This window comes from Zosterops lateralis (assembly GCF_965231275.1).
Source record: "Zosterops lateralis genome assembly, chromosome: 22".
NCBI classification, from domain to species: domain Eukaryota; kingdom Metazoa; phylum Chordata; class Aves; order Passeriformes; family Zosteropidae; genus Zosterops; species Zosterops lateralis.
The window spans coordinates 7014668-7041461 of record NC_139782.1 but is presented as its reverse complement, the minus strand read 5'-3'; the positions used below and the strand labels follow the sequence as shown (position 1 = coordinate 7041461).

Here is a 26794-nt window from a genome sequence, read left to right as displayed (position 1 = left end):
CCTTATTCTGCTTCCCTGGCTTTGGGGCCAAGGGGTTGTGTAATGGGTAAACTGAGGCAGGAGGAGTGAGAACATCTCCATTGAATGACCAGGCTCTGGAGATGTGAAGGCTGAGAGAACTCCCAGTGCTGCTCTTGTTCCTTCCCTGTCTCTCCCCAATTCCCTCTGCCTTATTCTGCTTCTTTAGCTTTGAGTCAAGGGTTGTGTTAGGGGTAAACTGAGGCAGGAGGAGTGAAAACGTCTCCATTGATGTGAAATGCTGAGAGAACTCCCAGTGCTGTCACTGGTGCTCCTGTTCCTTCCCTGGCTCTTCCCAATTCTCTCTGCCTTATTCTGCTTCTTTGGCTTTGAGTCAAGGGTTGTGTAAGGGGTAAACTGAGGCAGGAGGAGTGAGAACATCCCCAGTGACTGGCCAGTGCTGACCTGGTAGCTGGAATATGAAGTGTTGAGAGAATTCCCAGTGCTGTCACTGGTGCTCCTGTTCCTTCCCTGGCTCATCCCAGTTCCCTCTGCCCTGTTCTGCTTCCCTGGCTTTGGGGCCAAGGAGTTATGTGTGAAGGGTAAACTGAGGCAGGAGGAGTGAGAACATCCCCATTGATGTGAAATGCTGGGAGAACTCCCAGCGCTGTCACCACTGCTCTTCCTAATTCTCTCTTCCCTGTTCTCCTTCCCCATCTCTGGTCTCTGCACAGTCACAAACCTCTGCACGTCCCCAGTGCCAGTTTTACTGAAGGATTTGTTGACAGACTCAGTTTGGAGACACCCAGTGCTCTTTTAAAACCTCAGAATGTGCAGAGGCACCTGCTGGGGCTGCTCTGCTCAGCCCTGGGGCTCTGATCCCCCTGATAAATCCCTTTTGCCACTTTTGTTGCTCAGCTCATCCATCCCCAGTGCTGGGAGTGATCCTGAGTGCTGGGGACAGTTCCTTGGCTGGGAAATATCCCCTGGAAGAGCCGTAATAATGTTGTTGTTGTTGCTGTTATAAATAGGAACGGAGGGGGGTTTGTAACCTCCCTTAACCCCCCACATTGCAGCAAGCCTGGCTCCAAAAATCAAAAAATCAAAATCAAAAATCAAAAATCTGCTGCTCGTTTGCACGAGAATTAATTTATTTTTATTATAATTATTTTTTTCATTTTTTTCCCTTTTTTTTCATTATTATTTTTTCCCTTATTTTTTATTATTATTTTTTCCCTTTTTTTTCATTATTATTTTTTCCCTTTTTTATTATTATTTTTTCCTTTTTTCATTATTATTTTTTCCCTTTTTTATTATTATTTTTTCCCTTTCTTTTTCATTATTATTTTTTCCCTCTTTTTTCATTATTATTTTTTCCCTTTTTTTTTTTTTTCATTTTTTTTCTCCCCATTTTTTTTTTTTCTTTTTAAGATGCTGCATCTTTAACGAGCCTTTGACAGATGAGGATTTGATGCTCAAACAGGCTCTTCCTTCCTGCCCATATGCACCATCATGCTTTCAGTTTTCCCCCGGCGTTATTAAAGGGAAGGGAGGGGAGAGAGGAGGATATCGATTTGCAAACCCTGCTCAGGGAGAGGGGGGAAAAAAAAAACCGCTGTAATTGTTGGATCAGAGATTTGGTGTGGCTTCAGGCAGGCTGCAGTAAATAAAAAAAAATATATATATTTTATATATATATATAATATAAAATATATATATTGCAGCAAAAAAAAAAATATATATATATAAATAAAAAGGGATTTGAGTGTTTCCGTGCAATCCAGAAAAGGAGGGGGGAAAATTGCTGAGGACCTTGAGGTTTTGAAGGAGGAGGGAGGGACTGAGAGAGACAGAGATATTGTGGTAGGAAGATTCAGAGATCTGTTGTGCTTTTTTTTTTTTTTTTTCCTTCCTTTTTATTTTTTTATTTTTTTTCCCTGTATTTTTTTTTTTTTTTTCCCTCTCCCTCCTCACTTGTTTTTGCATGAAAGGACTGGAAACACCAGGAGGGACAAAAGGAGCAAAAAAAAAAAAAGATGAAACTCAGTAAGGAAAAATCAAGTGGATCCAGGGAATTTGTGGCTGGAGAAGGTTGCATTGATCAGTGTGTGAAGAGTCGTTATTATAGTGCGTGATTGGGAAAGCAGATCGAGCCTTCTCCAGATTATTATTTTATTTTATTTTATTTTCACTTTTATTTTATTTTCACTTTTATTTTTTTTCACTTTTATTTTTTTTTCACTTTTATTTTTTTTTCACTTTTATTTTTTTTTTCACTTTCATTTTTTTTTCCACTTTCATTTTTTTTCCTCTCTCTGCTTGTAATATCTCTGTGTGTATGTGAGAGAGAGAGAGAGAGAGAGAGCAGCAAAATACCAAAAGTCTCTTTGCAGAAAGAGGAAAGTGCAGCTTTCTCTGACTCTCAGGTTTTTTTTTTTTCCTCTTTTTCCTTTTCCCAGATGAAATTTTAGGCAAGAGAAGAGTATGTTCTCCCAACAGCAGCAGTGAGTGTCCTTTAGAGAGCAAGAAATCCCGAAGTGAGTCCCCAAAGGGTAAGTGATGCTTCTCCCTCCCTGTTTCCTCCATCCCCTTCCCCTTTTTCTTCTCCTTTTCTCCCCCTGAGTGGAACTAAATTGAAATTAAGGAGGGGAGGGAGCTGTGTCTGGCACTGGAGGGCTCTGTTATTTTTTATTTTCCCTTTATCTCCTCTCCAGGAGGGAGACAGAGGAATTGCCTCTTAATTATAGTAATTGCTTGATGATTTTTATTTAAAAAAAAACAACCAGGCTGCACCTTTGAGGTGGATTTTTGGGATATTCCTACTTTTTTGTTGTTGTTGTTTTTCCCTGGCAGAATTGTTGTGTTTAATATGAAAGGTGCAGAGGGAGTTTATCGTGCTGGTATCTGCTCCTTTAAAGGGAAAAAAAAATAAATTTATATATATATATATATATATATATATAAAAAGAGCCTGTCAGGGAGAATGTGGCTGCTGAGTTTTTTTCCTCTTCTGCATTTATGGCACCGTTCCTATAGAGATGGAATCTGCAGAAGGTTTTTCTATTTAGGGTTCAGTTTGTTGGTTGTTTTTTTTTGCTTTTATTTTATTATTTTTTTATTTTATCTCTTGCTTTGCCTTCCAGCTCTTTCCCTACAAACTGCAATTTATTTTTTTTTTAAACTTTCTTTACGAAAGTGGGAGCCTGGAACTTAATGAGTTTGTCTCCAGGTCGAGTAAATGAGTTGTTTGTTTTTTTTTTTTAATATCAGAATAATGAGCTGTCAGTGATCCCTGGGGTTAAACCTGCACTTTTTAGGCACTAAAAACCCCAAAAAACAGAGAACAGGGTCAGGCTGGGGTTGGAATCCAGTTGAGGTTTTTCCAGGGGTGGAAATTTTCCCAATTTCCCCATCCAGGGAATCTCCAAGGGCAGAGCAGTTTGTGCTGAAGCCTCTTTAAATCACATTATTTATATTTATTAAAGATCCATAGTGGGGCTTGTCCTGCCCCCAGATTTCACAGAATTATTCCTGTTCCTTCCCTGTGCCCAAACCTTGCTCTGAAGGCAGGAAAATGTGAGAGGATGTTGGAGAAAACACCGAATCTCTCTTGGTGTAACCCCTTCCTGCCCGTGAATTCTGTCACAGCAGCAGAAATGGTTCAGGTTTTACTGGGAGCACTTTGAGCTGCTTCTCTTTATGTTTTGCCTTAATTTTATTTTTTTTTTTTTTTTTTTTGCTTTATTCCTGTTATTTCGTGACATGTTTGTGGTGGTTGTGCAGGTGAAGTTCCAGATCTGTTTGTGAACCTTTTTACAGGATCATAAAAAGATTTGTTCCATCTGGGGCACATTTTAAATTTTATATTTTATATTATATGTTTTATATTTTATATTATATATTATATATTATATATTTTATATTTTATATTATATATTTTATATTTTATATTTTATTATTTTCTATTTTCTGTTTTATATGTTTTATATATTTTATCTTTTATATTTATTTTACATTTATATTTTATATTTATATTTTATAATTTTTATTTTATATTTTATATTTTAATTTTTATATTTTATATTTTATTATTTATATTTTATATTTATATTATATATATTACATTTATATATATATATTATATTTATATTATATTTATATTTATATTTTGCTGTCCCTTGCTGGGGTTTGTGCCCCTCCTAATTCCAAATCTGTGACTAAAAACTGACTCCAGGGGACAGACCTTGTGTGGCCTGGCTGGGAATGGGCTCAACTTTAACCAAGACATAAAAACAAGGGATTCCCTTTGGATTTATCCTCAAAAAAAAAGTGCCTGAGCTGGAACAGGTGGATGTTTTTGGCATGGGAAGGGATCTCATTCTGTTCCTTTCCATTTTATTTTGTGGTCTTTGAGGAGTCCCTTGGCTTTGCATGGAGCACTCAGGACCCAAATCCTGCTCCTTTTCCAGCTTTTCCCAGCTGGAAACAAGAGGGGGAAATTGGGAATTCCCTCAGGTTTTTTTAACAGAGGGGTTCTCAGGAAACGTCCACATAAAACAAAATTTTATTTTCTACTCCCACTCTGAGCTGAGACAGAATGGGAATTGGGGAGTTGGGGCTTTTATTGATGCCCCACTGTTTGTTTTTTATTAAATCCTTGAGGAGCTGTGCAGGAATTTCAGGCTGTGCTGATGTTGGAATTCCATTGGAACAGTGAAGGGGTTGAGGTTTCTGTGCTTTGGGGCTGTTTTGGGGTGTAAAAAGGGGGTCACAGGAGGGGGACACAAGGTCTGTGTGTGGGGTTGAGGTTTCTGTGCTTTGGGGCTGTTTGTGGTTGGGGCTTTTGTTGATGTCCCACTGTTTGTTTTTTATTAAATCCTTGGGGAGCCCCTCCAGAGCTGTGCAGGAATTTTAGGTTGTGCTGATGCTGGAATTCCATTGGAATGAGTGAGGGGCTGAGGTTTCTGTGCTTTGGGGCTGTTTGTGGTTGGGATTTTATTGATGTCCCCACTGTTTGTTTTATATTAAATCCTTGGGGAGCTGTGCAGGAATTTCAGGCCAGGCTGTGCTGATGCTGGAATTCCATTGGAACAGTGAAGGGCTGAGGTTTCTGTGCTTTGGGGCTGTTTATGGTTGGGGCTTTTGTTGATGTCCCACTGTTTGTTTTTTATTAAATCTTGGGGAGCCCCTCCAGAGCTGTGCAGGAATTTCAGGCCAGGCTGATGCTGGAATTCCATTGGAACAGTGAAGGGCTGAGGTCTCTGTGCTTTGGGGCTGTTTTTGGGGTGTGAAAAGGGGGTGACAGGAGGGGGACACAAGGTTTGTGTGAGCTCAGAGCTGAGAGTTCCCATCCTGCTGTGATTCCAGCACTATCCCTGTGAGGAAAACACAATCCCTGTGCTCCCAGCTCTGCCTGGAAACAGAAGGATGCACCTTGTGTGGAAATCCATTCCCAAATGGGATGAGCCCTGATGGATGGAGGCCTTTTGGAGTGGGGCTTTGGCTGAGACCCAGAGAGCACTTTTTGGGATTTGAGAGTGGGAAGGGAAACAAAGACTGGCTGGAATTCAGGATCCCATCAGCCCCAAGTGTCCTGCGGGGGCTGCAGCATCTCCTGGGAGCCCTTTTCCTGCAGCTCCTGCATCCTCAGGGTGGTGATGGGCTCCAGAAAGGATCTGCTCCTCTCCATCCCAGACTGACCCTGAGAGGATTTGATCTGCCCCTGGCAGGATCTGCCCCTCTCCAAACCATCCCAGGCAGGATCTGCCCCTCTCCAAACCATCCCAGGCAGGATTTACCCCTCTCCAAACCATCCCAGGCAGGATTTACCCCTCTCCAAACCATCCCAGGCAGGATCTGCCCCTCTCCAAACCATCCCAGGCAGGATCTGCCCCTCTCCAAACCATCCCAGGCAGGATCTGCCCCTCTCCAAACCATCCCAGGCAGGATCTGCTCCTCTCCAAACCATCCCTGGCAGGCTCTGCCCCTCTCCAAACCATCCCAGGCAGGATCTGCCCCTCTCCAAACCATCCCAGGCAGGATTTACCCCTCTCCAAACCATCCCTGGCAGGATCTGCCCCTCTCCAAACCATCCCTGGCAGCGTCTGCTCCTCCTCAAACCATCCCAGGCAGGGTCTGCCCCTCTCCAAACCATCCCAGGCAGGATCTGCCCCTCTCCAAACCATCCCAGGCAGGATCTGCCCCTCTCCAAACCATCCCAGGCAGGGTCTGCCCCTCTCCAAACCATCCCAGGCAGGGTCTGCCCCTCTCCAAACCATCCCAGGCAGGGTCTGCCCCTCTCCAAACCATCCCTGGCAGGATCTGCTCCTCTCCAAACCATCCCAGGCAGGGTCTGCCCCTCTCCAAACCATCCCAGGCAGGATCTGCCCCTCTCCAAACCATCCCAGGCAGGGTCTGCTCCTCCTCAAACCATCCCTGGCAGGGTCTGCCCCTCTCCATCCCACACTGGCCCTGGGAGCAGTTCTGGCTCAGGCACAGCTGGTCTGGCTCTGGAGGAGCCTTTGGAAGAGGAGGAAAGGGGAGTGTTTGGAAAGGGAGGAAGGGGAGCCTTTGGAAGAGAAGTCTTTGGAAAAGGAGCCTGTGGAAGAGGAGGAAGGGGAGCTTTTGGAAGAGGAGCCTCTGGAAAAGGAGCCTCTGGAAGAGGAGGGAGAAGAGCCTCTGGAAGAGGAGCCTCTGGAACGGGAACTTTTTGGAAGAGGAGGAAGGGGAGCCTCTGGAAGAGGAGGAGGAAGAGGAGGAAAGGGAGTCTTTGGAAGGGGAACCTCTGGAAGGGGAGTCTCTGGAAGAGGAGGAATAGAAGCCTCTGGAAGAGAAATCTTTGGAAAAGGAGCCTCTGGAAGAGGAGGAAGGGGAGCCTCTGGAAGAGAGGAGCCTTTGGAAGAGGAGCCTTTGGAAGAAGAGGGAGAAGAGCCTCTGGAAGAGGAGCCTCTGGAAGAGGAGCCTTTGGAAGGGAAGAGGAGCCTCTGGAAGAGGAGCCTCTGGAAGGGAAGAGGAGCCTCTGGAAGAGGAGCCTCTGGAAGGGAAGAGGAGCCTCTGGAAGAGGAGCCTCTGGAAGAGGAGCCTCTGGAAGAGAAGAGGAGCCTCTGGAAGAGAAGAGGAGCCTCTGGAAGAGGAGCCTCTGGAAGAGAAGAGGAGCCTCTGGAAGAGGAGCCTCTGGAAGAGGAGCCTTTGGAAGAGGAGCCTTTGGAAGGGAAAAGGAGCCTTTGGAAGGGAAGAGGAGCCTCTGGAAGAGGAGCCTTTGGAAGGGAAGAGGAGCCTTTGGAAGAGGAGCCTTTGGAAGGGAAGAGGAGCCTTTGGAAGAGGAGCCTTTGGAAGGGAAGAGGAGCCTCTGGAAGAGGAGCCCTGACCCCTGGCTCAGCTCCCGCTCCTGCCGGGCCAAGGAAACCTCTGCCGCTCCCTGGCTGAGCGAGAAAACACCTGCAGGGCTGGAAACCCTCACTGAGAGAGGGAAACAACCTCCTCCCTGCCCTGCCCAGAGCTCTCCTCGCCCGGCAGATCAAAAGGAGCAGCCTGGGAGGGAACAGAGCCACTGTCAAACAGAGCAGAACGTTCCTGTGCATTCAGGAGAGTCTGGAAGACCATTCCCCACTGAAACCCTCGAGTTTGGTGTGCCTGGAGAGCTCCTGCTGGAGCTGGAAGGGAAAATAGGGAAGAATGTCCAGGTTCTCCCTCGGAGCAGCTGGAAAATCTGTTGGGAAGGGGAGGCTGGAGAGGGAGGCTGGATGGAGAATGGAAAACACACGTAGGGAACAGTGCTGGGCTCACCCCCTGGGCTGGGGGTGCTCAGGGGATGAGCTGGGGGTGCAGAGGACCCAGAAGAGGACTGGGAGGATCTGAGGATGCCCAGGGGGACGTGTTGGTTATACAGAGGGCTCAGCAGATGCCAGGAGGATCTGGGGGTGCCCAGGGGGATGTGTTGGGGGTACAGAGGACCAGGAGGATCTGAGGATGCCCAGGGGGATGTGTTGGGAGTACAGAGGGCTCAGCAGGGGCTGGGAGGATCTGAGGATGCCCAGGGAGGATCTAGGGGTACAGAGGCCCCAGCAGATGCCAGGAGGATCTGAGGATGCCCAGGAAGGATCTGGGGGTACAGAGGGCTCAGCAGATGCCCAGGGGAGGATCTGAGGATGCCCAGGGGATGTGTTTGGGGTGCAGAGGACTCAGCAGATGCCCAGCTGTCTCTGCCCCCCCAGGGCTGCCCCAGAGCCCATTTCACACCTGGCGGCCGCGGTGGATTTGGGAGCTCAGCCCTCCCCATCACCCCCGGTAATGACAAAAGCAGACGGCAAAGCTGGAATTACCTCTGCCTGAGTCAGGAGAAAATCTTCCCAAGTTGTGAGCGTGGAAATCCAGCCTTTCCCTGGATTCCCCCTCCCTCTCTGAGCCCTCCCCGTTCTCTCCCTCCCCTCTTTGCACCTGAAATCTGCTCTGAGGCTGATCCCATGGAGTTTATGGTAATTAAGTGTTATTAAATCCCCTCCTTTTTTTTTTTTTTTTTTTTTTTTTTCCCTCTAATGACACAGCTGTAGGGGAAGAGAAATATATATATATATATATGGATGTTTTTCTAAATCAGGTCTGTGGCTTTGCTCCTCAAACCTTTGGGTAAGAGCATCAGGAGGGGATTGGAACCCTGAGCTGCTGCATCCCTGGAGGAGCAAAGGAGGAGGGAAGGGAAGGGAATTCTGGTGAATTCTCCTCTCCCTGTTGAGGAAGAGACCTGGAAGGGAATTGTGCCCTCTTTTCCCATTTCCCTGCTGCTTCCATGGGTGTCCTGCAGGTTTGGGCTGGGATGGAGGGGCTGCTCTCTGCCCTTGGGCTGTGGATTTTGGGGCTGGGGGATGCAGGGAAGCCCTTTGCTCATCCCTGAGCCAGAGGGAGCAGATGTGGGTCACTGGGGCACAGCTGAGGCTGCAGGGACAGGCAGAGTCACTGACAGCTCAGGGAGAGCCCTGGCTGTGCTGGGGCTGAGCTGAGCTGGAATAATTTCCCTTTTTGGGCTTGGGAGCCAGGGGTGATGCAGCCCTTTGGTGCTGAAATGTGCAGCTCAGACTCTACTATTATTATTATTATTATTATTATTTTCCATTATTTTTATTATCATCATTATTATTATCAACGTTGTTGTTATAATTATTTATTATTATCATAATTACTATAATTATTGCCGTCATTGCTATCATTATAGTTACTCGTTATTCATTGTTATTTATTTGTATATCCTATTTTATTATTATTTTATTATTATTGAGACAATGAGACGATGAGCAGCCCTTTGGTGTTGAAATGTTGTGCAGCTCAAACTCTACTACTACTACTATTATTATTATTATTATTATTATTATTATTATTTTCATCATCATCGTTATTTTAATTATTTATTACCATAATTACTATAATTATTGCCATCATTACTATCATTATCGTTACTCGTTATTTATTTGTATATCCTATTTTGTTATTATTTTATTATTATTATTGGGCCGATGAGATGATGATGATTGTGATGATGATGATGATGATTGTGATGATGGTGATGATGATGATGATGATGATTTTTCCCTTCTGTATTTTGGGGAGGGAGTGGCCTCATGGCACCCTGTGAAAGTTGCATCCCCCTGTGTGTGGGTTTGGTGTCAAAGGCAGCCCCAGCCCCACAACTGCCCCATTTCACAGCCCCAAATCCCCAGGGCTGTCCCTGCCTGCCCCACACTCACCTCCCCTCAGCTCTCCAGTGCCTGGGAGTGTGACAAGTGCCACCCCCATGGCTTTGGGGACAGTCCTGGGGGCACCATCACCTGCCCTGCTCCCCCAGGGGCTGGAGGAGCAGCAGGGATGGGGATTTGGGGCACAGTTGGGTGGTCCTGTCCCTCCCCATGGGATGTGGATGTGGGGCACACACAGGAGGGTCCTGTCCCTCCCCAGAGGCTCAGAGGAGGCTGAAGGAGGGATGTGGGTGTGGGGCTCAGGAGGGTGGTCCTGTCCCTCCCCAGGGGATGAAGGATGTGGGGCACACACAGGAGGGTCCTGTCCCTCCCCAGAGGCTCAGAGGAGGCTGAAGGAGCAGCAGGGATGGGGATGAAGGATGTGGGGCACACACAGGAGGGTCCTGTCCCCCTCCCCAGGGGATGGAGGATGTGGGGCACACACAGGAGGGTCCCATCCCTCCCCAGGGAATGAGGATGTGGGGCACACACAGTAGGGTGGTCCCATCCCTCCCCAGCAGCACCGCGGTGGGTCTGTGACTGCTCTCCCGCCTGGGAGTTCCTCCCCGAATAAATGAAAAGCTCTTTTTGCCTGTGGGGAAGATCCCAGATAAAGCAGTGCCGGGGCAGCCAAGGCGGGGAGAGAGAGAGCGGCAATTACCGGGCTGTGCTTACAGTAAACACAAACCTGCGGGTTCCTGGCCCTCCCTGGGGTCCCCTCCTGGCCCTGGGGTTCCCTCCTGGCCCCAAGATCCCTCCCTGGGGTCCCTCTTGGGGTCCCTCCCGGGGTCCCTCCTGGCCCTGAGTGACCCTTTGGGATACCTGGACAGTCATACCCACCCCCTGAATGACCCTTTGGGATATCTGTACAGTCATACGCAACCCCTGAGTGACCTTTTGGGATATCTGGACAGTTACACCCAACCCCTGAGTGACCCTTTGGGGTGTCCAGAGAAGGAGACACAGCCCTGACTGACCCTTGAGTGACCCTTTGGGATATCTGGACAGTTACGCCCAACCCCTGAGTGACCCTTTGGGATATCTGGACAGTCAGACCCAACCCTGAGTGCCCCCTTTGTGCCCACAGAGACCCCCCAGCCCCTGGAGGAGGCGGCGGTGGCCCTGCAGATGACCCCTGAGGAGCACTACAGGCGGATGATGTCGGCCCTGAACGAGCACGGCGCCTTCGAGGAGCAGCAGCAGCAGCAGCAGCGCCTCTACCAGCTGGCCAACAGCATGGCCCTGCCCAGCCACGGAGGTCAGGGCTGGCATGGGGGGCACGGGGGGCTGCTGACATGGGGGTCAGGGCTGGGCTGGGGGGTGTCCCTTGAACTCTGGAGTCATTTAGGATGGGGATGGGAGATGTTCCCAAGCCCTGGAGTCATTTGGAATGAGGCTGGGGGATGTCCCCAAGCCCTGGAATAATTTGGCATGGGTCTCAGAGAGGTCCGTGAGCTCTGCACTCATTTGAAAGATGTTCCTGAGCCCTGGAATCATTTAGAATGGTTTGGGACATGTTCTCAAGCCCTGGATTCATTTGGGATTTGGCTGGGAGATGTCCCTGAGCTCCAGAGTCATTTGGGATGAAGGTGGGAGATGTTCCCAAGCTCTGGACCCATTTGAGATGGGTCTGGGGGATGTGCCTGAGCTCTGGAGTCATTTGGGATGAATCTGGGGATGTCTCCAAGCCCTGGACTCATCTGGGAAACGTCCCCCAGCCCTGGAGTCATTTGGGATGAGCTGGGGGATGTTCCTGAGCCCTGGAGTATTTTGCAAGATGTCCCCAAGCTCTGGACCCATTTGGGAGACGTTCTCGAGCCCTGGAGTCATTTGGGATGAGCCTGGGGGATGTCCCCGAGCTCTGGACTCATTCATGAGATGTCCCCAGGCCCTACTCCACAGGTGGAGCATCCCTGCACAGGTAGAAGACCCCTGCCCAGGTCCAAGCCCCTCCCCTGCCTTCAGGTGAGCAGAACCTGCTGGCCCTGGCCCAGTTTGCCCCCGAGCTGAGCCCTGCAGGGGAGGGAGAGAACTCACCTGGCTCAGGCAAAGGCAGGACCACATTCCCCAGGGCTGGAGCATCCCCTGGAGGGCTGAGCCAGGCCAGGACCTGTCCCTGTGCTGCTCCTGCCCCAGGTGTGCAGAGCTGAGCCAGGCCAGGACCTGTCCCTGTGCTGCTCCTGCCCCAGGTGTGCAGGGCTGAGCCAGGCCAGGACCTGTCCCTGTGCTGCTCCTGCCCCAGGTGTGCAGGGCTGAGCCAGGCCAGGACCTGTCCCTGTGCTGCTCCTGCCCCAGGTGTGCAGAGCTGAGCCAGGCCAGGACCTGTCCCTGTGCTGCTCCTGCCCCAGGTGTGCAGGGCTGAGCCAGGCCAGGACCTGTCCCTGTGCTGCTCCTGCCCCAGGTGTGCAGGGCTGAGCCAGGCCAGGACCTGTCCCTGTCCCTGTGCTGCTCCTGCCCCAGGTGTGCAGGGCTGAGCAGCTCCAGGACCTGTCCCTGTCCCTGTGCTGCTCCTGCCCCAGGTGTGCAGGGCAGAGCAGCTCCAGGACCTGTCCCTGTGCTGCTCCTGCCCCAGGTGTGCAGGGCTGAGCCAGGCCAGGACCTGTCCCTGTGCTGCTCCTGCCCCAGGTGTGCAGGGCTGAGCCAGGCCAGGACCTGTCCCTGTCCCTGTGCTGCTCCTGCCCCAGGTGTGCAGGGCTGAGCAGCTCCAGGACCTGTCCCTGTGCTGCTCCTGCCCCAGGTGTGCAGGGCAGAGCAGCTCCAGCAGCCTCAGCCAGAGCTGCAGGAGCATCCTCTGCTCTGGAGTGTGAATCCCCAGGGCTCCTTGTTAGGTTAATGAAGAGCCTGTCTTCTTTTCCACTCTGTTTGATTTGATTGGCTTCTCTGGGGGGAGCAGGGAGGGCGATTGCTGTGCAGGGAGGATTTGCTTATCAGCAGCAAAAGGCTCAGCACAGACCTGCCCTTGGTGCCTGTGGGGAGTGTGGGGAGTGTGGGGACTGTCACCAGCTCATGGCACCAGCCCAGGGTGGTGCCAGGCACTGCAGAGCCCCTGAAAACTCACCTGGTGGTTTGAGGGGCACAGCTGTGTGTGCCACAGGGCTGGGATGGCACCAGGACCTGCCCAGAGATGGGGACAGGCTGTGACAAAAGGGTGGTACTGAATATTCAGCAGAGCCTGGACACAGCACAGGGTTGTGACAGGGTTGTGACAGTCCTGGGTGGCTGCTGGACACAGGGACATGCCCATCCCTGTGTCCATCCCACCAGGGTGTGCTGGGGGACACCTGTGTGTGCCACAGGGCTGGGATGGCACCAGGACCTGCCCAGAGATGGGGACAGGCTGTGACAAAAGGGTGGTACTGAATATTCAGCAGAGCCTGGACACAGCACAGGGTTGTGACAAGGCTGTGACCATGGTTATGGCATCCCTGTGTGGCTGCTGGACACAGGGACGTGTCCATCCCACCAGGGAGTGCTGGGGACAGCCCTGTCACCCCCAAATAACAAGGAGAGCTCATTACCTTAACACCTGATATGTTTTTATGGTGATGATTCAATTGTCTCATCAGTATTTATTTTTTTTTGGGGGGGGAGGTCACACTGGGCTTTTGGGGAGGGAGAAGGAGCCTGCACAGCCAGACTGGCTGGGGCAACACTGACGAGACAAAAGTTGGTGTATTTTTGGATTGTCTCCACGCCACAGGGCTCTCTCTGCTTGGGGATATAAATTATTAGTGCCAGTACAAAGCGCAGTTTATCTGCGGGCTCACACGGAGGCACCAATAACATTAATAATTCAAAAAAATGTTAATAATTTAGAATTATTTTTTTTAATTGCTTTTCAGCCCCCCCCCCCTCTTCCATTCCCCTCCTTCTCTTCCTCCACCCCCATTCTCCCAGTGGCATTCATCCCACATTCTGAATTCAGTCTGTCTCCGTGCCTGGAACCTCCATCCGCCAGAGTCCCGCTGTCAATCAATGTGATTTCCCAACTGTCAGAGAGGAGCAGGATTGTAAATAACTGATCCAGATCCTCGGGGGGGCTGGGAGAGGAGAGGAGAGGAGAATGGAAAAAAAAAAAGGGAGAAGGGAAGGGAAAGGGAAGGAAAGGGAGAAGGGAAGGAAAGGAAAAGGAGAAGGAAAGGAATGGAGAGGGAGAAGGAAAGGAAAGGAAAGGAAAGGAAAGGAAAGGAAAGGAAAGGAAAGGAAAGGAAAGGAAAGGAAAGGAAAGGAAAGGAAAGGAAAGGAAAGGAAAGGAAAGGAAAGGAAAGGAAAGGAAAGGAAAGGAAAGGAAAGGAAAGGAAAGGGAGGTGTGTGAGGGGGCTGTTGCGGTCACTCAGGATCAATGCAGCTCCTGGAGCTGGCTGCACTCCAAGCCTTCTACATTCCAGCCGTGGCAATCAGGAGTGACCTGGGTTTTTTTTTTTTTTCAGATAATTAATTTATAAACATTGCAAGGTTGCCCGGTCTCTCTCTCCCCTGTGCTCGGCGAATTCTCCAGGCTGGTGCTGTGATTCTGATGGTGTTTGGCTGCTCTTGAGGGTTCAGAATTGCAGTTCAGTGTTTGTCCCCTGGGCTGGGGACAGGGGCAGGAATTTGGGCACTGCTGTCCCTCTTTTTCCTGCCAGCAGCAACAGCAGCTGTGGGGATGTTCTCACCCCTGACCATCACCCAAAACGTTTTTGAGGAAAAGCTCAGGCTGGGCTGGGCACATCAGGCTGGGATTTCCAGAGCTGAAGGAGAAAAAACAGGTGGGGAAAAAGGAAAATCCAGGGATGGGAAGTGTGGGGAAAAAGGAAAATCCAGGGATGGGAAGTGTGGGGAAAAAGGAAAATCCAGGGATGGGAAGTGTGGGGAAAAAGGAAAATCCAGGGATGGGAAGTGTGGGGAAAAAGGAAAATCCAGGGATGGGAAGTGTGGGGAAAAGGAAGATCCAGGGATGGGAAGTGTGGGGAAAAGGGGGATCCAGGGATGGGAAGTGTGGAATTAGCAGGGCTCCTGCAGCAATTTGGCTTTACAAACCAGCTGTGGGAAGAGCTGGATGTGCTGCTGGACGTGAGGGCTCTGCAGGGTCACTGCTGGAGCTGCTGCTGCTCAGGGAGAGATAAATCTGCCCCTGCTGCTCTCCCCAGCTGTGTTTTGGTTTCCTTGGGCGGGCTGGGGCAGGCTCAGGGTGTGAGGGAGGTTTTCCTCTGCGGGAGACGTTTCCTGTGCGCGGTGTGAAGGGCAGCAGAGGCTCTGGGGGGGATGTGGGGTGTGTGCAGGGGGGTTCACACACACACCGGGACTGAGGGAGAGGACAGACCCTGGGGGAGCCTCGGTGCACCTGGGACAGTGTCCTGGTCACTCCCTGCACCTGGGACAGTGTCCTGGTCACTCCCTGCACCTGGCACAGGTGTCCTGGTCACTCCCTGCACCTGGCACAGTGTCCTGGTCACTCAGAGCACCTGGGACAGGTGTCCTGGTCACTCGGTGCACCTGGGACAGGTGTCCTGGTCACTCAGAGCACCTGGGACAGGTGTCCTGGTCACTCAGTGCTCCTGGGACAGTGTCCTGGTCACTCAGAGCACCTGGTGCAGTGTCCTGGTCACTCAGAGCACCTGGGACAGGTGTCCTGGTCACTTGGTGCACCTGGGACAGGTGTCCTGGTCACTCAGAGCACCTGGTGCAGTGTCCTGGTCACTCAGAGCACCTGGCACAGTGTCCTGGTCACTCGGAGCACCTGGCACAGTGTCCTGGTCACTCGGTGCACCTGGGACAGGTGTCCTGGTCACTCGGTGCACCTGGGACAGTGTCCTGGTCACTCGGTGCACCTGGCACAGTGTCCTGGTCACCCGGTGCACCTGGGACAGTGTCCTGGTCACTCCCTGCACCTGGGACAGGTGTCCTGGTCACTCAGTGCACCTGGCACAGTGTCCTGGTCACTCCCTGCACCTGGGACAGGTGTCCTGGTCACTCTGTGCACCTGGCACAGTGTCCTGGTCACTCGGTGCACCTGGCACAGTGTCCTGGTCACTCGGTGCACCTGGGACGGTGTCCTGGTCACTCGGTGCACCTGGTACAGGTGTCCTGGTCACTCCCTGCACCTGGCACAGTGTCCTGGTCACTCCCTGCACCTGGCACAGGTGTCCTGGTCACTCGCTGTCCCCTGAGCTCAGGGCAGGACCTGCATGACCTGCCCCTCCTTTTGGGGCTCCTTGGGCTGGTTCTGGCCTTGCCTGCTCTGTCCATGTGTGAGCAACTGGCTGCCCTGAGCCCTGCACTGCAGGGGCTGCAGGGGTGTCACTGTAGAGGTGTCACTCACTGCACGAGTGTCACTGTACAGGTGTCACTACAGGGGTGTCACTGCATGGGTGTCACTGCACAGATGTCACTGTATGGGTGTCACTGCATGGGTGTCACAGGTAGAGTGACACAGGTCATGGGTGTCACTCACTACAGGGGTGTCTCAGGCAGGGTGTCACAGCCCAGGTGTCACTCACTGCCCGGGTGTCACTGCTCGGGTGTCACAGGCAGGGTGTCACTCACTGCCCGGGTGTCACTGCCCAGGTGTCACTGCACAGGTGTCACAGGCAGGGTGTCACTCACTGCCCGGGTGTCACTGCCCGGGTGTCACTGCCCGGGTGTCACAGGCCGGGTGTCACAGCTCACAGCGCTGCCTTTCCCCCTGACCTGCTGTTTCCTCCAGGCAGAGCTGTGCCAGGGCCCGGAGCAGAGTCTCCTTTCCTGTGCCCCATCCCCACCTGCTCCAGGCCCAGCCCTGTCCCCGCTGTCCCGGGCTGTCCCTGCAGAGCCCCGATAACCCTGATAACCCTGATAACCCTGTCACCTCCCGGCGGTGACCGAGGGGACACGGGGGGAGCGGGGCAGGAGCCGGCTGGGCACTGACCGGGGGAGGGAGTTTGGGGAATGTCTTCCCTCTCCTCCCTCCATCCCTCCCTCCATCCCTCCCTCCATCCCTCCCTCCATCTCTCCATCCCTCCCTCCTTCCTTCCTTCCCTCCCTTTTTTCTTTTTTTTTTCTTTTTTTTTTTCCTTTTTTTTTTTCCTTTTCTTTTCCCACTCCTTCCCTCCTTCCCTCTTTCCCTCCCTCCCTCCAGCCGCAAAGCAATTAACCAGCAAACCCCCACCCCTCCCCTCCTTCCCCTCCGTCCCTCCCTCCCTGAGTTGCACAATTTCCTCCTCTGCCAAAAAAACCCTCCCTGGGCGGCGGCGGCGGCGGCGGCGGCGGATCGTTCCCTGCCGGGTTCCGCCGCCTCCCCGGCGCCCCCGGACCGCGGGGGACAGCGGGGGGACAGCAGGGGGACAGCGGGGGGACAGCAGGGGGACAAGAGGGGGACAACGAGGGGACAGCACAGCCGGGAGCAGCCCCAGAGCTGGAGCAGCTGTTTGTCCCTGTGTGTGTCTGTCTGTCCGAGCAGCGTGGGGTCAGTGCTGGGGGCTCCAGCAGCTCCTCCCCATCCTGATCCTGACCCTGACCCTCCTCCCTGCCCTGTGCTGTCCCCAGATCTGCTCCGGGCCCGGCAGGAGGCGGCGGCAGCAGCAGCAGCGCGGAGCCCGGCGGCGATGGAGGGGCACATCCCCCCCGGCGGGGCCGGCACCTCCTCCAGCCAGCGCAGGAAACAGGGCCTGCCCCAGCACAGGGACAGCCACTTCCCCGACAGGTACCGGCCCCAAAGGGTCTGAACGGGGTGGGGACACGGGGGGGGTTTGGGGATAGGGGGGGGAGTGACTGGGATTGGGATGGGATGGATGGGGTGGATGGGGTTGGGATGGGATGGGACAGTCACAGTGCCTGGAAGTGTTTAGGAAGTGCTCAGGAAGTGTGTGGATGTGGCACTGAGGACCACAGTAATGGGGTGGTTTTGGTTGATTTTAGAGGGATTTTCTTCAAACTTTTAGGATTGTGTCATTCCATGGTTTACCTGGGCAAGGTGTGACCGTGCTGCTGGTGGTGCTGGGGATGGTCCTGCCACACTCTGGGGGTGTCTCTATGGAAAAAAATGGGAAATCTGTGCCTGTGCACATCTGAAGCCACAGCCAGGCTGGAGTGACCGGGAGGGGAGACACGGGTGGGGTTTGGGAATTTGGGAGTGACTCAGTCAAGGGATTGGGATGGGATGGGACAGTCACAGTGCCTGGAAGTGTTTAGGAAGTGCTCAGGAAGTGTGTGGATGTGGCATTGAGGACCACAGTAATGGGGTGGTTTTGGTTGATTTTAGAGGGATTTTCCAACTTTTTAGTGCATGGGCAAGGCTGGTTTACCTGGGCAAGGTGTGACCGTGCTGCTGGTGGTGCTGAGGATTTTCCTGTCACGCTCTGGGGGTGTCTCTATGGAAAAAGGGGGGAAATCTGTGCCTGTGCACATCTATAGCCACAGCCAGGGCAGCCACAGCCAGGCTGGAGTGACCCCAAACCTGAGCTGGGCGTGCCACTCTCACCTGGTTTTGGGCACAGAGTAAATTAAGGCGTTGAAAGTTTGGATATCGTAGCAAAATTAAGGTGTTGAAAGTTTGGATATCATAGCAAAAGTAAGGTGTTGAAGTTTGGATTTTGTAGCAAAATTAAGGCGTTGAAAGTTTGGATTTTGTAGCAAAATTAAGACGTTGAAGTTTGGATTTTGTAGCAAAATTAAGGTGTTGAAGTTTGCATTTTGTAGCATCCCCAGAGAAGGAGAGAGAAGAGAAGAGATGTTTGAGATGGAGCAGAAAGAGAAGAAGTTTTCTTTGTTAGGGGAAAAAAAGAGCCTCAGCCTCACTCTCAGTGCCAGGAGTGCTGGAAAGCTGATCTCCCCCCACCCCAGGAAAGCCCAGCTCATTTATCTTGCTCTGTGCCACCAGCCATTCCCTCTGCAATCCAGAACTTCAGAGGGAAATTAAATTAAAGCTCCGTGCCTTCCTGACAGGGACAGAGGGGGCTGTGAGGGATGCAAAACCTTCAGATGTCACTGGCTGAGCAGTGAAAAGCTCCACTTTTCACACTTTTCTTGCCTTTTGTGCTGGGTTGGGGCAGAGCAGGCTGCACTATCAACCCTGGAGAGTTTGGATTTGCTGAGTTTGGAGTTTTTTCCCCCAATTTAGAGCCTTGGAGATCCCCCATCTGCTTTTTTTCCTCCTCTCCCAGCAGCAGCAGCAGCAGCGTGGAGGGCCTGGACAGCCCTGGAAAGCCTCTCCCTCCCCACAGCGTGTACTTTGGCTTAAGGCAGCCCATAAATCCCAGACCTGGGAGGAATTCAGGGGATGGAGGAGCCTCGGGAACGTTTTTCCCGGCGCTGTGTGGGCTGGAGAGGAGCCAGGGAAGGGTGGAGAGGCTGTTCCCGAGGAGGGGCTGGGGCTGGGGAGATCCACATCACACCCACAGGGGTTGGTTTGTGCCCCCTGGCAGGGCAGGAGGGGCTCCATGGTTTGGGAGAAGGGCAGGGAAGATGCTCCCTGGCTCAGGGGACAAGGATTTGAAGGGCAGGAGTGGTCTTGAATCCAAGAGTGCTTTTCCAATAGTTATTTCCAACTTTTCCTGCTGGGTCAGTGCTCCAAATAGCCCCAGGAATAGTTGGATTGGCAGGAGAGAGAAATCCTGGCGAGGGAGGACACAACCTGGCCTTGATGCTGAGAGAAATCCCTGGGATTTTCCCTGGGAGCCTGGGCCAGGTGTGCAGGGTGCCTCAGTTTCCCCTGGTTCTCACACTGAAAGGAGCTTGTGGTCAATGTTTGGGGAGGTTCAGCTGCAGGAGCAGCAGCCTGGGGTGGTTGGAGGAGCAGGGGTTGAATGAGGTGACCCTTAAGGTCTTTTCCAACCCAAAACAGTGTGGGATCAGCTCTCAGGGTCATTATTTCAGGTAATAATGATAATTATTTCAGGTAATGATCATTATTTCAGGTTTGCAGCCCCCTGAGCACCACAGAGGCTCAGTGTGTGTCCCTCTTCTCCCTGTCAAAGTGACCTGGTTGGAGCTGTCCTGTTGCTCCAGCTGTTTTTGGGGATGCCAGGAGAAACTCTGTGAAATCCTGTGGGTGGCAATTCCTCTTTGCATTCCCTGTCACCTTGGGATTGTACTGCACCTTCATCCTGGAGGAACAGACATTCCCAAAGCTCCAGGTGGGCACTGCAGAGGAGGAGGAGGAGGAGGAGGAGGAGGCAGGGGAGGAAGCTGCCTCACATTCCCAGGCTCACCCAGATGGATTTTAAGTGTCCCCTTTCCCAACAGCAGGAGAAACCAGGGTGCAGAGGGATGAGAAATGTTCCCATTTCCATTTCAGCTTCCTGTGTGCAGCTCAGGTCAGCTCTGAGCTCTGTGAGGAGCAAAAATCAGTGACTCCAGCCCTTGTGTTGGCACAGCAAGAGGGGAAATCCCCACTACTGACCCAGTTTTGCGTGTCAGGGCTGGGCTGTTCCTGCACAGGCAGTGGGATGGGAGCTGTGCCTGCAGCTTTTCAGTTCTCGGGTGTGAAAAGGCCGAGCTGACCCTTGGGAAGGTGGGTTTGCTCAGATTTTGGTCATTAATTAATTAATCATTTTATCTTTGCTGGTCAGAAACGGGCTGGGAGCTTTGGCTTTGTGGGGATGAGGCACCCAAAACACAGGGATTTCCTTGGGCCAGTGGCACAGTCATCCCTTCACCTCTTTGCTCCCTTTCTCCACCTCTTGGATGGAATTCAGTGATGAAACTGAGACATCTTGCCAAAAGCAGCCACAGCCTGGAGAATTTCATTTGGTTTTATGGCTTTGCTTGCCTAGATCCTGGATTTGGAGATGGATCCAGCTTGGATTGCTGCAGTGCCAGGGCCTGGTGGTTCCTTTGGGAAGACGAGTTCAGGGTTTATAAAAAGAACTTGGAAGAGGGAGAGGGTACAGCTGAAAAGGTGCCACTTTAACTGCTCCAGCCTGGAGCTTTTCCCATCCCCAAACTGCTGCTTCTCCTGCAGGGCTGGCAGGTGGCTGTTCCCTGCAGAGCTCCTTGTATCTTCTCCCTCTTGGCTGCTGCCTGCAGGATTTGTTGGCAGAGTTCTGCTGGGATCCTTCAGCTCTTCCCCGAGGGGAAGATTTCCTCCTGAGGGAAAAAATCTTTGGTGCCCTGCACACAGACAAGGGGTTGGACAGGAGCTGAGGCAGGGCTGGGTGAGCTGGTGGGTGATGTGGGCAGTGGAGTGAAGCTTCTGGCTGGGTTTGATGCATCAGTTCTGTGCTGGGAGTTGTTTTTTCTGTGCTGGGAGTTGTTTTTTTGGTGCCTGCAGGGTGAGGTGTGGGGTCTGGGGGTGTCAGGGGGGAAGGCAGAGGCAGACCAGGGGCTGAGGAAGGGGTTGGTGCAAACACCCAGGGGTTCTGTGCTGCGTGGACAGGCTCTGGGGGCTCAGCTCACCCCCCAGGATGTGGGGCAGGCAGCAGGAATGGCAAAGGACATGGAATGCTGCCAGCCCGAGGTGCCAGCAGCACCATCCCGGGGTTTGGGAGGCTCAGCCCCTTGGCAGGAGTGAGCTGGGGGTGGGAAAAGCACCCACTGCCTCCCCTGCAGGAGCTGACAGACACCCTGTGCCAGCCAGAGGCTTCCTCTGAGCAGAGATGCACCCAAAATACTCAGCCTGAGTTTTTTTGGATTCCCTCCTTCCCATCTGCTGCTGCTGCCACGGTTTGTTCTTCATTTCTCCCCCACTGCTTTGGGGAGGTTTTCCTTTTCCCTGCCCTCTCTGGGCATCATCCCCTGCCCTCCCTGGGCTCATCTCCTGCCTTCTCTGGGCATCATCCCCTGCCCTCCCTGGGCTCATCTCCTGCCCTCTCTGGGCTCATCTCCTGCCCTCTCCTCCTCCCCTCCCTGGGCTCATCTCTCTCCTGCTCTTACCCACCCCAGCCCTATGTCTCCCTCTCCTCTCTGAGCCCTCTGATATTCTGATTTTTGCCCTCCCTGTTTCCCATCTGGCCGAATGTTCTGGCAGAGCAAAGGCCAAAAAAAAGAGCCTGACCCGATTTAACCACTCTGGTTTCAGCAGCAGTTGGGATTTTGGAGGGGGCAGCTCAAACCAGCCCCTCTCAGTGGCCAGGCCTTGCTGCCAGTGTTCTTTTCCTGCCTGGAAATCCCAAACACCGTTTTTAGCGAGGCCTTTTTATTTTATTTTATTTTATTTTATTTTATTTATTCTCCCTTGCTGGCAGCGTCTGGGGCTGGCAGAGCAGCCAGGAGCTCTGTGCCTCCTCCTGCCTGTTACCTCGGGTTTAAAAGTGTCTCTTCCTATCAAACGCAGAGCAAGAAGAAAGCAGAGCTTTCATGCATTCTTTTCCCCCCACCCCTCCCTCCCTCCCTCCTTTCCCTCTTCTTCCATCCGTTCTAAATTTATTTCCATGCCTTGCCGGTTTCAATCTGCATTTCCTGACCCTCTCACATCTCCAGTCACAGCCTGAGCCTTCCCCAGGAGCTTGGGCTGAGCCAGGCTTTGGGAAGGAGATGATGGGGTTAAAAGTGGAAAGCCTTGAGGTTTTAACAGTCTAATGTGTAACCCCCTCCGTAATGACTTTAAATATTGATTATTTGAAGGCCATTAGTGCTTATTGTTAAAGAAAAGTCGATACTTTTTAAGCCTCGTGAAGCGTTTGTCTCCTGTTAAAGGACATATCAAATTTAGCAGCGTGCAGTGCAAATCCCCTAATACCCGGCTCACGAGCCTCCAGCTGGCATTTTAGGGGGGGAAAAAAAGGGAAAAAAAAAGGAAAAAAAAGGGGAAAAAAAGGAAAAAAAGGGGAAAATGTGCAGCCACACAGAAGTGCTCTCTCTGCAAGGTAAAAGGACAAGGCTTATCAGATGTAATTGCCGGGGGCTAAATTCACCTCCTCAGAGCAGGGCAACTCTGATTCTGCCTCTGAGGAAGAGGAGGAAGGAATTTCATGGGGGATTTGAGGCACCTGGGACAGAGGAGGATGCAGAGATCATCAGGGTTTGGTGCTCACCTGTGTGAAAGAACAGCAGATTTTGTTAAAGTCTCAGGTTTTTTTTTTTTATTCTGGGGTTTTCCAGTTCTTTTTTCCCAGCTGGTTGGGGAGTCTGGGAGGGCTGTGCCAGGGCTGTGCCAGGGCAGGGCCTGGTGCTGTTTCCTCTCTGCTGTGCCAAGGATGGGGCAGAGGGAGCAGGGCAGGCTCCAGCAGCTCCTGTGTCCCCTGGGCTGGCTCTGTGGGGTGGCACTCAGGGTCTGTCCCTGGTGGCCACACGGCTGAGGGGCTGCCCAGGGGGCTGGAACAGCCTCCAGCTCCCTGCAGGGAGGAAAATCCCCTTTTCCCCCAAATATTTCTGAGCATTCCTGCTGAGGTCTCTGCTGCTGGCAGAGCAGGAGAGGTGCAGTGATCCCCGCTATGTTTGGCCATCTGCAGCTTTTTTGGGGGGGCTGTTTTGGCCATCTGTGACCCCAGGGCTGTGACAGTGCCAGTTGAGGGACCTCAGGCTGCTCCTGCTCCTCACCAGCAGCTTTGGGTGGGTGTTTGGGGGAGCCCCAGGGCTGCTGGGGGCTCTCTGTGTCCAGGGCAGGGCCTGGTGCTGTTTCCTCTCTGCTGTGCCAAGGATGGGGCAGAGGGGCTGGCAGGGAGCAGGGCAGGCTCCAGCAGCTCCTGTGTCCCCTGGGTTTGGCTCTGTGGGGTGGCAGTCCCCACGGTCACCCCAGAGCTCCTTTAGGATCTGTCACAGGAGGGAGAACCTTTCATTTCCCAGCCCCGATTCCCATCCCACCCTCTCCTTCCAGAGAACAAACTGATATAAATCAATCATCTCCTTTATTTTTGAGCTCCCCATGGTCACCCCAGAGCTCCTTTAGGATCCTGGGCTGTCACAGGAGGGAGAACCTTTCATTTCCCATCACCCAGCCCCGATCCCCATCCCACACTCTGCTTCCAGGGGCACAAACTGGTCTAAATCAAGCATCTCCTTTATTTTTGAGCTCCTTTAGGACCCCCTTTCCCCCCAAACACCCCCAAGACCAGGCACAGAACCCTTTCCACGGCCACTCCACGGTTAACAACCAACTATGATTCCCTAAATCGCTCCATATACATATATATATATATATATATATATATAAAACCGACCAAGCACGTCTGGCAAATCCTCCTGATCTTACCCATGATTACAGCTAATTACCATCGAGCGGCCACCTCTCGGAGCCCCTTTAATTGTCCCTTATCCATCCTCGGGGGCCAGGCCGGGGTGGTGGCAGCGGCAGCACTTGGCAGCCCCCCGGGCTAATTGCGGGGCCTGGGGGATTAAGGGCGAGGTGATTACACACTTCACGGTGTAATTACATCAGCATCGCTTGGCTGCCGCCCCGGCTCCCAGGCGAAGGTCGGCACAGCGGCGTTACCTGAGATTAATTGGAGCTGCCAGCGGAGCGCACGGGCGGCATTAACATTTCAACAGCCCCCGCATCGATCCGGCCTCCAGACACCGCCGGCTCCGCAATTAGTTTAGAGGAGAGCCGGGGAGGAGGGGATGGAGAGCAGGGAGACGGGCGTGCGGGAAAAGGAGGGGTTTTTGGAGGGGAAGAGCAGACAGGGGTCGGTGGGGGTTTTTTGTGTAGGGGTGAAGCTGTGCTGGGAAGGGCTCGGAGCACTTTGTGCCCAGGGGTTCTTGTCTGGCTTTGCAAGGGCTGGTCCATGCCCAAGGTCCATTTCCTTGCCCACTTTCTGGCCACGAATCCTTGTCTGGCTTTCCATGGGCTGATTCATGTCCTTGGGCTGATTCATGCCCATGAGCTGCTCCATGTCCATGAGCTGGTCCTTTTCCTTGCCCCCTTTGTGCCCAGGAGTCCTTGTCTGGCTTTCCATGGGCTGGTCCATGTCCATGGGCTGATCCATTTCCATGACCTGCTCAATTTCCATGACCTGCTTCATTTCCATGAGCTGGTCCTTTTCCTTGCCCACTTTGTGCCCAGGAGTCCTTGTCCGGCTTTCCATGGGCTGATCCATTTCCACGACCTGCTCAATTTCCATGACCTGCTTCATTTCCATGACCTGCTCTATGCCCATGACTTGATCCATTTTCATGACCTGCTCCATGCCCATGTCAACAGCCCCCACATCGATCCGGCCTCCAGACACCGCCGGCTCCGCAATTAGTTTAGAGGAGAGCCGGGGAGGAGGGGATGGAGAGCAGGGAGACGGGCGTGCGGGAAAAGGAGGGGTTTTTGGAGGGGAAGAGCAGACAGGGGTCGGTGGTTTGTATAGTGGGTGTGTGCAATGGGGGTAGAGCTGTGCTGGGAAGGGCTCTGCTCGCCCAGTTTGTGAACTGGGGTTCTTGTCTGGCTTTCCGTGAACTGATCCATGCCCAAGGTCCATTTCCTTGCCCCCTTTGTGGCCATGAGTCCTTGTCTGGCTTTCCATGGGCTGATTCATGTCCATGGGCTGATTCATGTCCATGAGCTGGTCCATGTCCATGAGCTGATCCATGACCTGCTCCATGCCCATGAGCTGGTCCTTTTCCTTGCCCCCTTTGTGCCCAGGAGTCCTTGTCTGGCTTTCCATGGGCTGGTCCATGTCCATGACCTGATCCATTTCCATGGGCTGATCCATTTCCATGACCTGCTCCATGCCTATGACTTGATCTGTGCCCATGACCTGCTCCATTTCCATGAGCTGCTCCATGCCCATGACCTACTCCATTTTTATTACCTGCTCCATGCCCATGACCTGCTCCATTGCCATGACCTGCTCCATGGATGCTCTTGTTGTTATCCCCCCACTCCAGCCCCTCTGCACGTTCTGTGTTTGTCTCAAACCCACCGGCACCTTGTGCCTCGCTCTCCCTTGCCCTGCAGCCTCTCCCGGAGCAGATTTTTCCAGGGAGATAGTGTAAAATGAAAACAAACGGCCCCGCACTTGGCTCTGCCTCTGGATGCCCTGCTGAAGGTAATAATGTTGTAAGTGGCCATCAAAAGGAATTAAGAGACGTGCAGCCGGAAAGCAAATTTGCTTGCAGGCTCCCAGGGCAGATTTGACTAATGGAAGAGACCTTGGCTCTTATTCCCTTCCTGCTTTTTTCTTTTCTCTTTTTTTTTTTTTTTTTTTTTTTTTTTTTTTCCTGCAAGTGCTCCCTGCCTCTTTTCCAGGCATTGTCCCCTTCCCACCCCTCAGTCTCCCAGTTTTCCCAGCCCTTGGCATCTGTTCTACCCACTCTGCCTGGCTTCACCCACCTCTTTTCCATCAGGATTCCTTCCCACTGATCCCACTTCCCTTCCTGCTCACATCCCTCTCCTCTCTGTATTTTCCTCTGCCTCACTTCCACCTTTCCTCTCCACAATTAAAGGTCATCCTTTAGCCCAGCTAGGACAGGGTTTTTTTTTTGTAAGGAAAGCCAGTGATGCCTTCAGATCTTCCCAAACCCACTCTGCAACCCCCCAAACACTGAATTCCTCCTCAAGTATGAGGTAATTGAGGCAGAAACCCAAATGTGATAAAAGGAGGGGCAGATGGAGCATTTTCAGCCCTCCCCTTTAACCTGCCACGGGCAGGGAAAATCCCTTTGGACTGAAAGGCTGCAGGAGCAAAGGTGGGGAATGTGTGGGACCTGTGGAGTCCTGGCTGCTTTCTTCCCCCTTTTTGCTTTTTCCTCTGCATTTTAGCAGCTCTGCCTGAGGCTGGAGAAGCAGAGAGCAGCCTCTGGGGCAGGATGCAGCTCATCTGCAGCCAAGATGTTCTTCCTGAGCCAGGGCCTGGAGCCTCCAGGTTTTCACTATGGCTTTGTTTTCTTGATTCCTGCAGGGAGATCTCCCACCCTCCTCCTCTGCTGTCGCCCCAGAACGCTCCCCACATCGCCCTGGGGCCCCACTTGAGACCTCCTTTCCTCGGGGTGCCTTCGGCGCTGTGCCAGACTCCAGGTGAGTGCCCAGGGGACGTTTGTGACAGCCTGTGACAGCCTGTGACAGTGTGCACTGCAGCCAGGCAGCCCACACACGTTTTCTGTGTCTGCTTCACCCCATTCTGCAGCCACAGGGGCAGATTCTTTGGATTTTCCCTGTTGATCCCCACCTGCCCCTGTGTTGTGGCAGTGAGGGGTGGCTGGGTGTAGGAGGGCAGGGAGAGGGAACTCTGCAGAGCTGAGATGTTCTACAAACACGGGGGTTTATTACAAGGGTGGTGGATAAAAAGGGC

The 26794-nt window shown here is 52.6% G+C and overlaps 1 protein-coding gene across 1 annotated transcript in view; it reads left to right on the top strand.

Moving 5' to 3' along the window:
• Positions 1 to 26794, top strand: part of SAMD11 (sterile alpha motif domain containing 11) — an 84274-nt gene that overhangs the window by 43576 nt on the left and 13904 nt on the right. The window contains exons 6-9 of the mRNA XM_083876739.1: positions 2418 to 2510; positions 10771 to 10941; positions 17187 to 17343; positions 26405 to 26520. Of these exons, the coding sequence (XP_083732865.1) occupies positions 2418 to 2510; positions 10771 to 10941; positions 17187 to 17343; positions 26405 to 26520 (537 nt within the window). The remainder of the gene's footprint in view (positions 1 to 2417; positions 2511 to 10770; positions 10942 to 17186; positions 17344 to 26404; positions 26521 to 26794) is intronic.